The following is a 14,919-nucleotide window of genomic DNA, read 5'->3' as shown; positions in this document are numbered from 1 at the left end:
CTTTTCTTCACGTACATGCAAAACCTGAACCGGAATCTGTTATAACTTTTATTGTTAGGCAATCTATACTTCTTCACAAACATGAATGATACCACCTTTACCATGCAGCTTGTTATGGTTTCATGTGTCCACTTCTTAGATTTAGGAGAGTTGTTGGCAATTTATGTCTCCCTAGAGACATTGGTCACTCTCTCTCTCTCTTAAGAATTGGTGTTTTCTACCTTTCGTAAAGCCACAAAACCTTCCTTTTTCCCACTTGAGAAGGTAGATTTGTTGCAATATATTGCATATCTAACACTGGCTCGGAAAGTAGTTTTGATGGGTATGCACATAGTATCTACTCTTGGTACTCCAAAAGTAATGATTGTGGCTATAGTCTGTAAGGGTTAGGAATGATGTCAATAGGGCTAAGGAATACTCATGATTTACCCCTAGTATAGGCCCTTTAGGTGCAATAGTGCAGCTATGGTAGAAAAGATCGAGAGAGAGAGCAGTAGTTGGAGGAGCTCACCTTTGAAGTGAGATCCAAAAGTTTTTAACTTATGTTAAATTATAAGACCCATTTAGGGTTGGTCAAGTTCACATTGAACTTCAAAAGTAACGAGAAAAAGTTGATGAGTGACTTTTAGCCTTTATAAATAGGCCTATATACAACTCCCATTGCATAGGCAATATCAGGTCTAGTAGCAACCATAGCATACATAAGTGAACCACAAGTTGAAGCGTAAGGTATGCCTTGCATGTCATTGATTGCGTCTTGTGTCTTAGGACAATCTTCCTTAGAGACTTTATCATATGGCTATAATGGCACCCCTAGAGGCTTTGCGTCAGTCATACAAAATCTGTCCAGCACCTTGTCAATGTATTTTTCTTGAGATAAATACAATGTGTGTTGCTCCCTTTGTCTCCTAATTCTTTCTCCGAGTACATGTTCAACTTCCCCAGGGTCTTTCATTGAAAATGCAAATTTCAGCTACTTTTTAAGGACATCAATAATGCTCCTTTTCTTGGCAACAATGAGCATATCATCTACATATAGTACAAGAATGATTGGGTTGCCACTTTCATCTCTTTTAGTGTACAAACAGTGATCAACATTACTTCTTTTGTACTCATGTTTGAGAATAAAAGCGTCAAACTTTTTGTACCATTGTCTAGAAGCTTGTTTCAACCCATACAAGCTTCTATTGAGCTTACATACCAAATGTTCCTTTCCAAGAATAACAAAGCCCTCATGTTGTTTATGTAAAGCTCTTCTTCAATGTCACCATGCAAAAAAGTTGTATGTACATCCATTTGGTCTAATTTCAGATCAAGTGCAGCCATTATAGCGAATAACACTCGCAAAGTGGTCATTTTTACCACAAGAGAAAACACTTCCTAAAAATCTATGCCCTTAGTTTGAGCATAACCTTTTGCAACCATCCTTGCTTTATACTTGGATTTGTCATTAACGGTCTTGATTTTATATACCCATTTGTTAGGAATAGCTTTCCTTCCTTTGGGTAGTTCAACCAAGTCCCAAGTATTATTTGAATGCAAAGCCTTAATCTCTTCTTGCATAGCAAGCTCCCACTTATTGTTGTGCTCACATGCCTTTGCCTCTTTATATGTAAGAGGTTCTGCCTCATCGGTCAACATTATGTAGTGCGATGAGGGGTCAAATCTACTCACATTTCGTCTTATACGAATAGAACATCTCAGCCAATGATCCATATTGTCATGTAATGGATCAACGTTAGGTGGCATGTCTAAATCATCATTGTTAGGTTGTTGTCCATTATTTCAAGACCATTTTCAGCATTATTATTTGACTACATATTCCTTTCAGGATCTTCATCTTGTTGTCCAACGTCTTCTAGCCCCAAAACCACTAGATGATCAATATTTCCAGTCCTTTGTGGTGGATCCTGATGGTCAAAATTGGGTCTAACGGGTGGTCATGCTGAAATCTAACCCTTTTATGGTCATCTTTTGAGGCACAATTGTTTTCAAGCTGCCTTGCCTCATTGAAAACAACATCTCGGGTGCATATAACCTTCTTGAGCTAGGGTATCCAAATCCTATAACCCATTTCGCCTTCTTCGCCATATCCCATGAAGAGGCCCTTAATGGACTTGGCATCAAGTTTGTTTCTCAGCTCAGGCCTTATATGTACAAAAGCCTCGCAGCCAAAGACACGTAAGTGATCATATGAAGCAGGTTTCCTAGACCAAACCTCTTCAAGGATGTCACCCTTTAAAGACATGTGAGGGGATCTATTGCATACATGTATGTAGTTTTGAGAGCCTCTCCCCAAAATCCATGAGGAAGATTAGCAGTGGACAACATGCATCTCACTCTCTCACAAAGTGTCCCATTATATTGCTCAAAAACACCATTAGAAGAGGGGATGTATGGAACAGTAAGTTCCCTCTTAATACCCAAAATTTGTCTCTCTTGTTTGTCTGACTCGTTTGTCTCCGGCCATCATTATTTATGTTCTATAACTTGTTGGAAAGCTCTTTCTAAGGAATGTTCATTTACTGAATTCCGTTACCATGGCGAGAAGTTATGAGCATTTTCATCTACATCCATCTTTGCCCCATGGTGTCTCAAATGCAAGGTAGATTTTGAAGCTCTAAATCAAGTGAAAGGTACATTTCCTACAATGACACACATGCATAAGGTTGCCTCAAAGTTCAGGAGTATGATTGATAATGAGCTGAAATCGCCAACAAATGTTGATTCCAATGCAATAAACACAATGGACAAAATGCTTATGAGTCACTTGATTTCTTTTCAAGCAAGGTGAAGATATTAGGATGTTTATGAAAGAGAATGCTAAGCTCTAAATTGTTGCCATTGATAATGAAAATCTTAAGAAAGTGGCTACCAAACTTGAAAAAGAAATTCAAGAATTTAAAAGAGCTTCTTTCAAAACAAATGAGCGCCTTAACAAGATTGAGTTAAAGGAAGCATTAAAAGAAGGAAAATTAGACACGATGAGGTGTGATGTAAGTGAAATGAAAAATATATGTACAACGAAGTCATGTATAGATGTATGTGGTGGGGATAGGGTATCAAACTCGTCTAATATGCATGTGATGCATTATGAGAAGATTATAGAAAGCAGATGTTCGAGAATTGAAAGAACATGAAACCACCTATTTTGACTGAACTTCAGGAGTCTGGAAACCACCTATTTCGACTATAGCTCGTGAAGCTTCTGAAAGTTGATGTGGTTGATCTGCTTGTGCCACAGGTCAATGTCCAACTCGATCTTTTGTCCCTTCGCAAATATAGCGAAGCCAACATCATTGGTGTTGAGGATGAATATCCTCCCATCTCTGCACCCTTGCGCAATTATCCGGCTGTCCTCCTCAATGACGCACCCAAGGTACGTAAACTGCACCTACATTCCCTAGTCGACGATCTGTCTGGCCGACACCAGGTTCTTCGTGATTTTCATAATGTGTAGTATGTTCAATAACTTCCCCTTTTGGCCGACATGGCTCAAAGGGACTCCACCAACATGCACGATCGGGTGGGGAGTGTCGTCTCCGGTTTCAGCAACTCCTGATTGTTCTGGTTTTTCTAAAAAACTGAACCATTCTTCATGGCTCGTCATATGATTGGATGCTCCAAAATCAACATACCACACTTCCTCCGATCCGGAAGTGGTCTTCTTCATTGAGTTAGCCTTGTGTTTTATCACAAAGGTTGATTGCCCTACTTATGGAGGGTCCAGAACTATTGTCAGCACCATCTTTGTGCCTCCGGTTTTTCTCTTGCCGGCTGCCTCCATTGCGTGCCGGCCTGCCTCATCCGCCACGATTATGGGGCCTCCCCACCTCAGTGTGCGCACTAGTTGACGCACCCGCGTGGTTCTCTACAAGGAGCATCGACTATAAGTCAAAAAACAACTGCATATTCTCCCTTGTACACACCATCGTCCAGAAAGCTCCAAACTTCGACGTCAAGCCCCCAAGACAGACCTACACCATCTTGACTTCCTCCATGGTAATGTTGATAGAGACAAGTGAGTCGCATATGTCCTTGCTCCGGGCTATGTAATCGGCCACCGATATGTCCTTCTGTCGGACATTGCTCAACTCTTGTCGAAGTTGCGACTTATGGGCCATAGTGCTTGTGGCAAAGACCTTTTTCAGGTTTCCCTAAGCTTCTTTCGGCGTCTTGGTGTCTCGGATATGGCTCAGCAACTGATCTCCGACCCTGGACGCAAAGCACTACATTACCCTGCTTGTCACTTGTTTCCACGTTGGGAAGTCCCTATGTGCCGCATCAGGTGTTATATCATTAGTTCCGTCGACATAACTCTAGTAGCCATGCCCGAGCAGGTACTAGTGCATCTTGTACAACCAAGATGTGTAGTTGGATCTATCAAGCTTCTCCATCGAGAGCAAGCTAGCCATTCCTCTATCCATATCTTCTTTTTGTCTATTCTTTACTAGGTGTTAGGGTTTGTCTTCAACAATCTCTTGTCGATTGCAGAGGTTCTCAACCCTCGCGCTCTGATACCATGTAAAAGAATACATGCGGAAGCTAGGTGACAGACCGGCTATACTGGAAGGTGATAGAACACAGAGAAGAAGGTTTAATGGAACCTTAATAAAACACAGTGTACACATGAGAGAGAGAGAGAGAGCAAAACATAAACTCTATTTCAAAAAAATTACAACATTCTATGTAAACTTTGTATGTACTCTATACATACAACGTGCTTCCACGGCACTATTTATACAAGTCCATCAAGGACTAACAGAAGTACTAACAAGTACTTCAATGCTCACACGAGCGACTGACACTGACTCCTAGGACGATAACCACCTAGTAGTCTAGAGTAGGCTACTACTAGCCTTCCAGATCATACTTGAGTCTGGCTAGCCGATCCAGCTCTCCCTGATCTGGCTCTCTCCAATCCGAATACAGATACGGCTCAACTTGGGTTGGATCGGCTAAAGAAGTCGAGAACCAAATCGGATGAAAACCGATCTGTTAAGCCCGGATCGGTTGAAGAAACCAGGAGCCGTATCAGACAGTGACCAATCGGCTAGGCCGGATTGGCAGGGAGCCATAAAACCGTTGAGATTGATATTGCTCGTAGGAATATTTTTGGGAGTTCATATCAGTAGCTCATTTATGAGCATTGAAGCACTTGTCAGTACTTCTATCAGTCCTTTCAGGACTTGTATAAAAAGTGCACACTAAGCACATTGTATGTACAGAGCATTATTAGATTGAATATATTCTTGTTGTTTGGTCTCTCTCTCTTTCCTCTGTGTGTGTGTGTGTGTGTGTGTGTGTGTGTGTGTGTGTCTCCATTCTCTGCATATACCTAACTGTTGCATTCTGAATAACCAAATGTATTATGTGTTTTGCATAAGCTTTCGCATTTAACTTTTTACACGTTTCAAGACCCCCATATTTTTGGGTCTATGATAGATAAAATGGAACAAGTGTATATCAAATTGGTGGAAGTTTAAGAGGAAGACATGCATGGACCTGAAATTAACCCATGATGTGCACACCCAGCACGTGAGGATGACATTCGTATGATTGAGATAAAAGGAAAAAGCACTATATATAAAAGGTAGATTCCCCCCTCCCCCCCATTGAAACCAACTAAAGATATATAAAAGGTTGAAGATAGGTCAAAGGTAGGACAAGAAGGACACGTAACAAGATCAAGTTAAAAATAAAAAGAAGATATAGCTCATTTTCATCTTTAGCATTACCATGAATGAGTGGGTTTGCATTTGAATCATTAGTATTTCTGAGATTCGTCACTAACAAGCAATATTCAATCTTATTGAAAGTCCGTATCACTCAATTATCAAGAGCTTATATTGACAATGAAAGATGAAGGGTTTGAGTTTTGTCTGGAATACGAGAGATGTAGTCACGATTGTTAACGGGATGGATATGGTGCCTCACACTAGGTGCTTGAGAGATTATTTTTACTTGCATCAGGAGCTCCGAGTATGGCTTTGAGGGTTCATCCCGAATGATGATGATCTAATGGATTGAGTGGATAGTCCCAACAAAATGTTCAGTGCAAGTGCGACATTTCAAAAGTTCGAGCAAAGATTTGGTCAACTATCTACACTTGACCAAACTATACTAGATTCTACCAAGGTGCTCTTGTTCTTACAAGAAATAGATACGAAGGATCGGAGTGAGCTTTGACTACTTTTGGAAAATGAATATGATCTTATTATAGTGTTGTGAAGTTATGTGTGTATGTGTGCTACTTGAGTGGAACCATTGTGGACTAGAACCTATTAAGAGAATGACTGACTCAAAGGCTCGTTAGTGTCGAATGATTGTTAGAGTCAAATGGAGATTATAAGGAACGGTCCAAAAAATTACAAGAATGGTCGTGGTGGTGCTGGAAAAAGAAAGATAAGAAACCATTGGTTTAGGTTCTAGGTCAATCTAACATAGATAGTCAGGTTATGGCTAAAAGAGAAAGATTAGGACAATGATTAAAGGTTCCAACTTGGTGGATATGCCCCCCAATACCACACTTAGCACAAACCAAAGGATGTGCAGGTTTGGTGGGGGTGGATGTCATGATGTGGGGAGCACATATTAGGAGGAAATAAGTTGAAGTAAGAATGTTAAAAAGGTTTAATTATAGATCGAGGGTATGATAAAAAAACACATATTTTGAGTTAGAGTTGAACACAACAAAGAATTAGGCGTCAAAAGGGAAAAAGTAGAGTATGTAAGTGGAACGTGGGGAAAAAAAGCAAGGTGCAAGTTAAAATAAAAAAGCACTCACTAACTTTTATTCAGAGAAAGAGTCTCATTCATCCTCTAAAAAGATGAAGAGAACTCATTGTTGGGGGGAAGAAAGAGAGACGTGGAAGCTCTACCAAATTGAGAAGCAAAGAAACTAAGGTAGCGAACCAAGAGGGCATGTAAGACCAACATCAACAAGAGACGACATTGTCATCAATCGTTGGGGGTTGCACCGAAAATCAAGTATCTCCTCCTTAAGCTACACTCATGAACTTCTTTCTCCGATTAATCTTTTCTTCTTCTTCTTCTTCTTCTTCTTCTTCTTCTTCTTCTCCATACATACTTGTTGTTTTAGGGTTTCATTTACATCTTTGTGAAATTTAGGGTTCTAGTTCATATTTGATCAAATACTCCAAAATCTTGTAAAACCCAATTTCATACCGGGAATTTCTTTCATTATCCAACGTTTTTAGCCTATAAAGAGAACAATCTAGACTTCATTTTGTAAAATTCATTTATAATCTCACGTTCTTTGGGTTAATTACATGTTAATCTCACACATAATTCATTGTTTGGATCAATGCTACGTTCAACTTTACAGAGCATTCAACTCTGACTTACCTTCAACTCTAGATTCTAACTTCTCTTTGACTCTAAGATACCCTCAACTATGCACCTAAATTGCCTATGGAAACCAGTCTAAGCGTGCCTGTAACTAGTGTTGATTAGTGATCAACCAAGAGAGTAAAGATGCCGTTTGATATGCAATCGAATTTAGGGCAAAGGTCTTAAGGAAAGGCAAAGGAAGTACGCCGAAGTTATAAGAGGACAATGGGGAATTGTGTCGGTTATCAAAGTTTAACCTCTGACATCTTATTAGGGATACAAGCTGGAAACTGCATATAAGAATCCCAATCGACTGTAATTCTAGAAAGAATACTTCACAAAAGGAAAACATGGAGACATGGCATACAATTTAAACTATACATATAGCATGTGACAAACCTACAAATACAAGATGGTTTTTGAAACATCAACTTCCATAATTAACCTTCAACATCTTATGAAGGAGACAAGTTGCAAATTGCAAATAAGAATCCCAATCAATTATAATTCTATAAAGAATATGTCATAACAAGAAAACATGTGGAAATAGCACACAGTTTAAACTATACATCTAGCACGTAACTTCCAAAAACTACAAATAGTAAATACATCAAACTTCATAATGGTAGAATATATATATATGTACATATGCCCAAGCTTCAAATAGCAATGTATTCCATACATTGGTGTCAATGATACTTGAAGCTTCGCAACTGCAAAATGTCATTGCCATTGCCATTGTCATTTTCAAAGCTTGATTTATCAAAAGATTATATAAGCTTTTAAATTAGCAGGGAGGAAAAAGTTGAAGACGGTTGAGGATGGGACAACACAAGCTTGAAAACAAAAACCAGAGTATGTTCACTTGAACCTGACACATTTGATAGAGGTATCAAAAGTGGCTTACCCCAATTAGACATGGATCATTTGACACAATCATCTGTGAATTACATAAGGTTGGAAATGGGGGGCTGGAATCAAGAATGAAGTAAGCTTCTACACTGCTTTTGAAGGTTTTCCTTTTCAGCTTTAGCCTCTAAAAAGAGCCATTCCATCTGGCAGCAAATCATGATGGAAAGATACGTTATTTAGTAAATTATACAGTTCAATCCTAATCACATAATTAAGTTTAGATTGGCTTAAACAAGGTTGTGTTACCTCTTCTTTCTTCTTCATAAGAACAACATTAATAGCTTGCTGAGTTTTCAGCTGGGTAGTTGTTCTATCCAAAGTTACAATCAATTCATCCATTTCATGCTCCTTCATCTCCAATTTCTTTAATTTTGCCTGTTATGTAATGTTTGTTAGCTTATAACCCTCCTGAATGTTTAATGATATAATTACAGGTTGGCAACCAAAACAAACCTGGATATCTTCCTTCTCTTGCATATGGTCAGCTCTCAACTTCAACATCTGAGAAGGAAAACCAGTCATACTTTTAGGATGGAAATACAAGCAGGGAAAGCCAACGCATCCTAAATATCAAATTAACTTTCTTCTAAATATTTGAAGCTTTGCCTGTTCATTCAATGCTTGCACATCATTGTACAAAGCTTGTGCCTTAGCCTCAGCATCTTCCTTTGCCTTGCTCTCACACTCTAGCTGTGATAGAATTTGCAGTCTCTCTTCTTCTAATTCTGTGAGCCTACACTCCAAAACACAACACAAAAAAATTATTGTTGATCTGTCTGAGTATTTAATTTTTTCCAAGTACAGATAAACCTGCTTCAAATGATCAACATAATGCTTCAAATGTTCCTTATCATTGTTGTCTGATTGCCTTTTCTCCCGTTATTAAAGATAAATGTGATAGCATAAACATAGTACAATTTGTGAATTGTCATGCAAAATCAAAACATCTTAACTTCGCAGAAATAAACGTTCTGATTTTTTAACATAGAAATTTAAAATGATAAATCTCGCTTTATCATTTTTTTTCTCTTGGAAGTTGAAACTTGCACACTTCTAATTCCTCCTTTCTCTCTCTGTTGAATTTGCTGAAACCTGGTACAGGTAAGGAGGAGGCCCAACATCTACATTTGATGTCTTTTTACTTCTCAAATTCATAAATTGTAAGCATGGGTTTAATAAATTCCTTGCCTTTCTGTTATCATTTGAGTTCGATAAAAGTTGTCCTTTGCTTCTTGCAACTTTTCCTGCCATTCCTTTTCTTTCCTTTCATAATCTTTCTGCAAGATTTGCAGCTCTTTTTCACAAGCTTCAGCCTGTGGAAGAATCCAGACATCAAGTTCTGGATTGAAACACTACTATATCACAGAATTTCAAATACTATTACAATACAACACGTGAGGACTTAATTTTTTCTGAATTTTTCCATCCATGTAAGTGTCAACGCTATTATATCATGATCCATTTCTACCTTGCTTAGGCTGGCCATAACTGTGTCTTCAATTTCCGCAGAGACATCTTCAAGAACCCTTACTCTACTAGTCTCCAGCTGTACTGAAAGCCATTCAATTAATCATAAAAGTAAGCCAATCGAAACATTTGAAAAACAAGTTGCATGTATAGAGGAAGTTGCTAAAATAAGAGTATATGTTACTCTTCATTCTGAAATAGCCAATGCAAAAGAGATGTATGGCATATCATTACATAATTGAGGAATATGTCACAACTCAGAGTCACTCTGAACTACATATAGGAGAAAATGAAACCTTGGATACAGTGTATGTATAGTATACGTATATATGCACATATACTATATGTATTATATATGCATGTATATGTACAGGAGATCACTACCTCCATGTATATAAACTCTTTACCTGTTTCATCAAATTGCTCTGCTGCTCTTGGGCAATAGTTAGAGCCTGCTCACTTTCTTTAAGCTGCAAAGGTGTCAGAATAATGCATGGATTTTTTTACTTATGATGACAAAATCTGTTGAATTTTTATTTATTTACTTCCTCCCTTAAAGATTTATTTTTGGCATGTGAAGTAATCACTCTGTTTCTAATTTCTAATATAAGTAAGAATTAAGACAGAAGTAATTCTGCGTACAATTATAACACCTTCATGAGGAAAACCATATTGTCAGCTGTCACTCGTGCAATCACCTGAAAGTTTTAAATTGATTCCTTTGTTAATTCAAAACCAGAATAGAAAGAGGAGAGCAACAAGGTAGTGCACATAAACACAGCTTTCTTGTTCTTGATAATTAAAGAATATGATCGTTCTTCACATTTTAATGGATTTCTATCGTTGTACTTATAAATTAATGAGCATGCAGTATTGATCAATTTTAGCAGGTAGAATTATTACTTCCTTATAGCGCTCAACTTGTTCTAATGCTGAACTCTCAGTCTGCAAAGAAGAAAGAGCTACTTCCAATTCTTTCTTCAGTTTTTCGTTCTCTGTTCTGAGAACAACGATTAATGTAAAAGTTCAACAATGCACGTATTATAAATTGAGTATACCTTATGCTAATACTACATACTTTTGGAGAAGTGCTCATATTCTAACATGAGTAGGACAGATTTCAGCAATAAATTCCAGATTACCGTATATGTTCTTCATTTTCAGCCATTCTTATCATATCCATCTTGCCTTTCTCCAATTCAAAACTTTTAGCGCTGGCAGGCTAGAAATGGAAAAAGAAAAGAAAAGAAAAAGCAGATGAGGAGATCTACAATGAAACAATAACGATGACAATCACGGTTGTACAGTAGTTCAGTAAAGCAGTAAATCGCCTATGATGATATTTAGGGAAGAATGTTGAAGCGAAAGAGAGAAGATAAAGAAACATTTTACGATGTTATTTCCATCCATGCAGCCCTACGTTAAGAAGCAATGGCAGTTAACATAATATACGCCTGTTTGTTTCCGTCTTAAAATCATTTCTCAATGATATAATTTCTTCATAAAATATTTTGCTTTAAGATCCTATCAAGCTCTCAGATTATCTACATAGTCTCATCGCTATTGAGTGACCATATACATACATTCAGTGGCTGCAGTTATGTACAATCTTTATAAATAATCATGTGCACTGTAAATTATTTTGATATCTCTAACCTTTGAAAATTTGAATGACACTTTTTTGGCATCTTTGGAACTGCCAACCATCACCCTGTTTCTAACTTCATCCTCTTGCAATCTCTTAAGTGCTTCCTGTGAGCAAACCATGACTTGTTTAGGGTCAATCTTAAAACATTTAATACATATTCTTGATGATTTATACCATCAATGCATGTAACTTGCCTGCATTGTTGATGCAAGATCATCCACCTTTCTCATAACATCAAGAGGTGCCTATTCTTCCACGAGTAGGTTCAGTTAGTTAATATAAATGGGCCATTCTTTTATGTAATGATTTTTAAAAAAAAGATATCAATTCCTATCACAAGAAAAAATGACTAGCATATATGTGTTTTTCTGTGTACGTGCAAGTTATAAAGCAACATCAAACCATACAGAATCCTCTTGGTTCTTCATTTTTTTCTCGAAAGCTATTGCCTTGTCTTTTAAATCCCTTATCTGGAAAAATGAGAAGTGATTTTCAGCATCCACTTTTTCAACTGTTTTCGAGATGTGAAGAGAATGAGAAGGAAAACATGAGCCCATGTCATATAGCTATAATATTTCTAATTCATTTCTTCTGAACTATTATTATAGTCATACCTGATCTTGCAAAGATGTTAGCTGTGAAGAAACTTTTGTTAGTCTTGTGATTATCACCTTCATTGGAGGCGACCGGATCTGTCTTGTGTGGCCTGAATTCTATAAAAAGCCCACATAATCCACATTCAAAAAAATAGCTCCATCAAAAAAATTTGACTGTGTGCCATGTGTTTATTATATCAGGCTTTCATAATGATCCGAGAGAATGGGACCAAACTCTTCCAAGATATATTGAGACATACCTTTAGGCTGGCCCAACTGAAACCTAATTGCAAGTGGAGATACTACATTGTTATCTTATCAAATTTTAGTTAAGAGAAAAGTATAACCTGCTTATGATCAGATACATTTCCACAATCCTTCAAGCTATTGATGGTTTCCTTCAATGTGACTGTGGCTTCACCAGCAGCCTATGTTATGCACAACAGAAGAAGAAGAAGAAGAAGTCAGATGCATACACTACAGCATCAAGTGCTCAGATTAATTTAATCTAACTTCTCACGTCTAGTTTTTGTCCCTCTTAATATTTATTAATACTTTTATTATTTCCTTTGTACTCAATGGATTTGAACCAGGAGTTCTCTTTGTCTATTTCAAACATTTCAAGCGGAGGGATTCATGAGTGTGGTGCGATCGAATGCTCATTTTAAAACTGCTTATATGAAGCTATTCATGGCCCTTAGCAAATCTAAGAAATTGACATTCTTTATTTGTGCTTACAGCTCAAATTATGTGTCTACATGCAATGCCCATTTCCATGAATTGAAGCAGAGGTAGATATCTTCATGAAATCAGGAAGAGGATTTGCAAAAGAAAAAAAAGGATTAGGAAGTATTGAAAAATTGGATTCTTGACCCTGCATCAAACTTAGATTAGTGATTTGAAGAAGAAGCAGGTTTCAGGAATAGGTTCTACTTCTGTCAGATTTTGATGGCATACAGGACTGGGAGGAGATATCAGAGAGATATGATACGGTAAAGAAATTGAAGGGGAGATGATGCGGCACACCTTCATGAGAGCATTCCAGCTGGCTTCATCGCTTATCCTCGAAGAGCAAGGAGCAGAAGCCATGAATGACGATGATGATGATGATGATGATGACGATGACGAAGAAGAAGAAGAAGGAGCATAGCTCGATCCAACGCAGTGCAATGGCTGCTGATTCTGTGGAGGCGGCGCCATGTGCTGTCTTCTTGCTCGCTCTCAAGAAACCTTTGGATTTCCCCTTTTGCCTCAACTGTATATTTGCTTTTTGAAAATCGCCCACCAAGAAGAACAGAGACAGCTCTCTCTCTCTCTCTCTGCTTACTCTGTTTTACTTTTCTTCTTTGTTTGTTCTTGTTTTTTACATATATGTCCTCTTGAGGTCTTCATTCACTCACACTAACACTAACTTCTTCACTATACATAGTCTTGAATGCCTCTGGGCCTGGCCTTGCTCCCTGAGTCGCTCGCTCATCGAAACATGCTTTGTATCCTCCTCAGTCTCGAATTGAAATTAAGCTCCATGAATGAAGCATTCGAGGTTCGATTCGACTTCGTCGTTTTTGTTCTTGCTTCTTTACATATATGTCCTCTTGAGGCCTTCATTCACTCGGTGACTTCACTAGTGTCTCGAATGGTTGTGTCTGGCCTGGCTCCCTAAGTTGCTTGCTCGTCGAAACATGTCTATCTCCTCCTCAATCTCGAATTGAAATTAAGTTCCATGAATGAAGCATTTGAGGTCCAATTGGATTTCATTGAAACCCTATTCCTTGACATCTTGTTGCTTCGCCAAAGGTGGAACGAAGATCAATGAGAGTGTGCTTAGGATGGATAACCCCCAAAACTATTGCCCTAACTATTACAACATGAAGGAATATTACAACATGGTCATTCCCTATTATAGTGAGGATGGTTCACTCAATAATCATGGCTTACATGTAGTATTACTTTATCGTGATTTATTGACCCAAACTAATGATACAAAATATTAACTCAAATGTCATAAGACACTTTCCGGTGCTCTAAAGAGTTGTGCATAGGTGTAAAACTTCTATCAAAAGAAAATTTATGTACACTATAGAAGTGGGGAGGGTGAAACATCCTTAATTTCACATATGTTGGCTATGAAGGCAACGACATTGCCAATTTTTGTGTGATAGGCATTGTGGTGAGTCGTATGTACGTTTACCAATTTCAAAAGCAAGTTAGGGGGTACTAACCACGAGGGTGTAGTGTTTGGAAAGTTTGGTTTGACATATATTGAAGGATGTCCATTTAGTTCCAATTCCAAACAAACATGAACTAATGCAATAAAATGGAGAGGAAGAAGCTTTGAATCAGGCAGCCCTTTACATTTAGAAGTCTTACATTGGAATGTTATATTTCCACCATCATGGTCGAAGCACATGTGCAAGCTTTTTTTATTGGCAAAGAATGGGATGAAGCATATTAAATTTGTCGTAAATGATCAAGATCATTTATTTAGATTCAATGACATGGCATCTCACTATAGTTATGAATTGCATCATTGATCCATACGAAGTAAAGTGTCAAACTTCGTCGTTAATACTTGCGCCCCCTCTAGACGATGATTATAGACTTCATGATTGGATGTTGTGCATAGGAAATATTTTTATTCCAATGGAAAATATCAAAACACAAGGAGTGTATGGGTTGTTATAACCCTCCTCGTGGTTTCAAGAACACGAGAATGCTTTGTGGCACTAATACAAATCACAACGTTGGTGAAAAGCGTGCTTACTTGGTTACAGAGCTTTGGTCATCCACCCCTCAAACAAAGGGTATTCATATGGAGATGCTATTTGGGCATGCCTCCTACTAGGTTGAATCCTCAAAAAGAAACCTAATTTTGTTGCGTTGTGCACAATGTGGTGGAGACTTGGAGACAATCATATGCCTATTATGGGCCCATACACTCAC

At 38.0% G+C, this 14,919-nt stretch overlaps 1 protein-coding gene across 1 annotated transcript; it reads right to left on the bottom strand.

Annotated features, from left to right (window-relative positions):
- Nucleotides 1-7,864: 7,864 nt before the first annotated feature.
- On the bottom strand, nucleotides 7,865-13,212 carry LOC147862070 (uncharacterized). Its single transcript, XM_087321950.1, has 16 exons — nucleotides 13,003-13,212; nucleotides 12,324-12,404; nucleotides 11,995-12,093; nucleotides 11,788-11,850; nucleotides 11,571-11,625; nucleotides 11,389-11,480; nucleotides 10,875-10,954; nucleotides 10,636-10,732; nucleotides 10,386-10,430; nucleotides 10,140-10,202; nucleotides 9,734-9,811; nucleotides 9,454-9,578; nucleotides 8,872-8,998; nucleotides 8,719-8,766; nucleotides 8,512-8,640; nucleotides 7,865-8,408 (listed from the first exon to the last, which is right to left on the bottom strand). Exons 1-16 carry the CDS (start codon nucleotides 13,174-13,176, stop codon nucleotides 8,331-8,333), a joined length of 1,434 nt encoding a protein of 477 aa, XP_087178076.1. The 5' UTR covers nucleotides 13,177-13,212; the 3' UTR covers nucleotides 7,865-8,330.
- Between the last annotated feature and the right edge of the window lie 1,707 nt (nucleotides 13,213-14,919).

The sequence above is a fragment of the Azolla caroliniana genome, unplaced genomic scaffold (assembly GCF_043228905.1).
Source record: "Azolla caroliniana isolate FFs.n. ecotype wild unplaced genomic scaffold, voAzoCaro1.0.p SCAF_7, whole genome shotgun sequence".
NCBI classification, from domain to species: domain Eukaryota; kingdom Viridiplantae; phylum Streptophyta; class Polypodiopsida; order Salviniales; family Salviniaceae; genus Azolla; species Azolla caroliniana.
Note: the sequence above shows the minus strand (reverse complement) of the source record. Positions and strands in the feature narration are given on the sequence as shown.

Coding starts and splice junctions, on each gene's coding strand:
- LOC147862070 (XM_087321950.1), bottom strand. CDS start 13,176: ATGGCGCCGCCTCCACAGAATCAGCAGCCATTGCACTGCGTTGGATCG. Junction 12,405..13,002: donor GCTGGAATGCTCTCATGAAG/GTGTGCCGCATC, acceptor TGCATAACATAG/GCTGCTGGTGAAGCCACAGT. Junction 11,626..11,787: donor TGAAGAACCAAGAGGATTCT/GTATGGTTTGAT, acceptor GTGGAAGAATAG/GCACCTCTTGATGTTATGAG.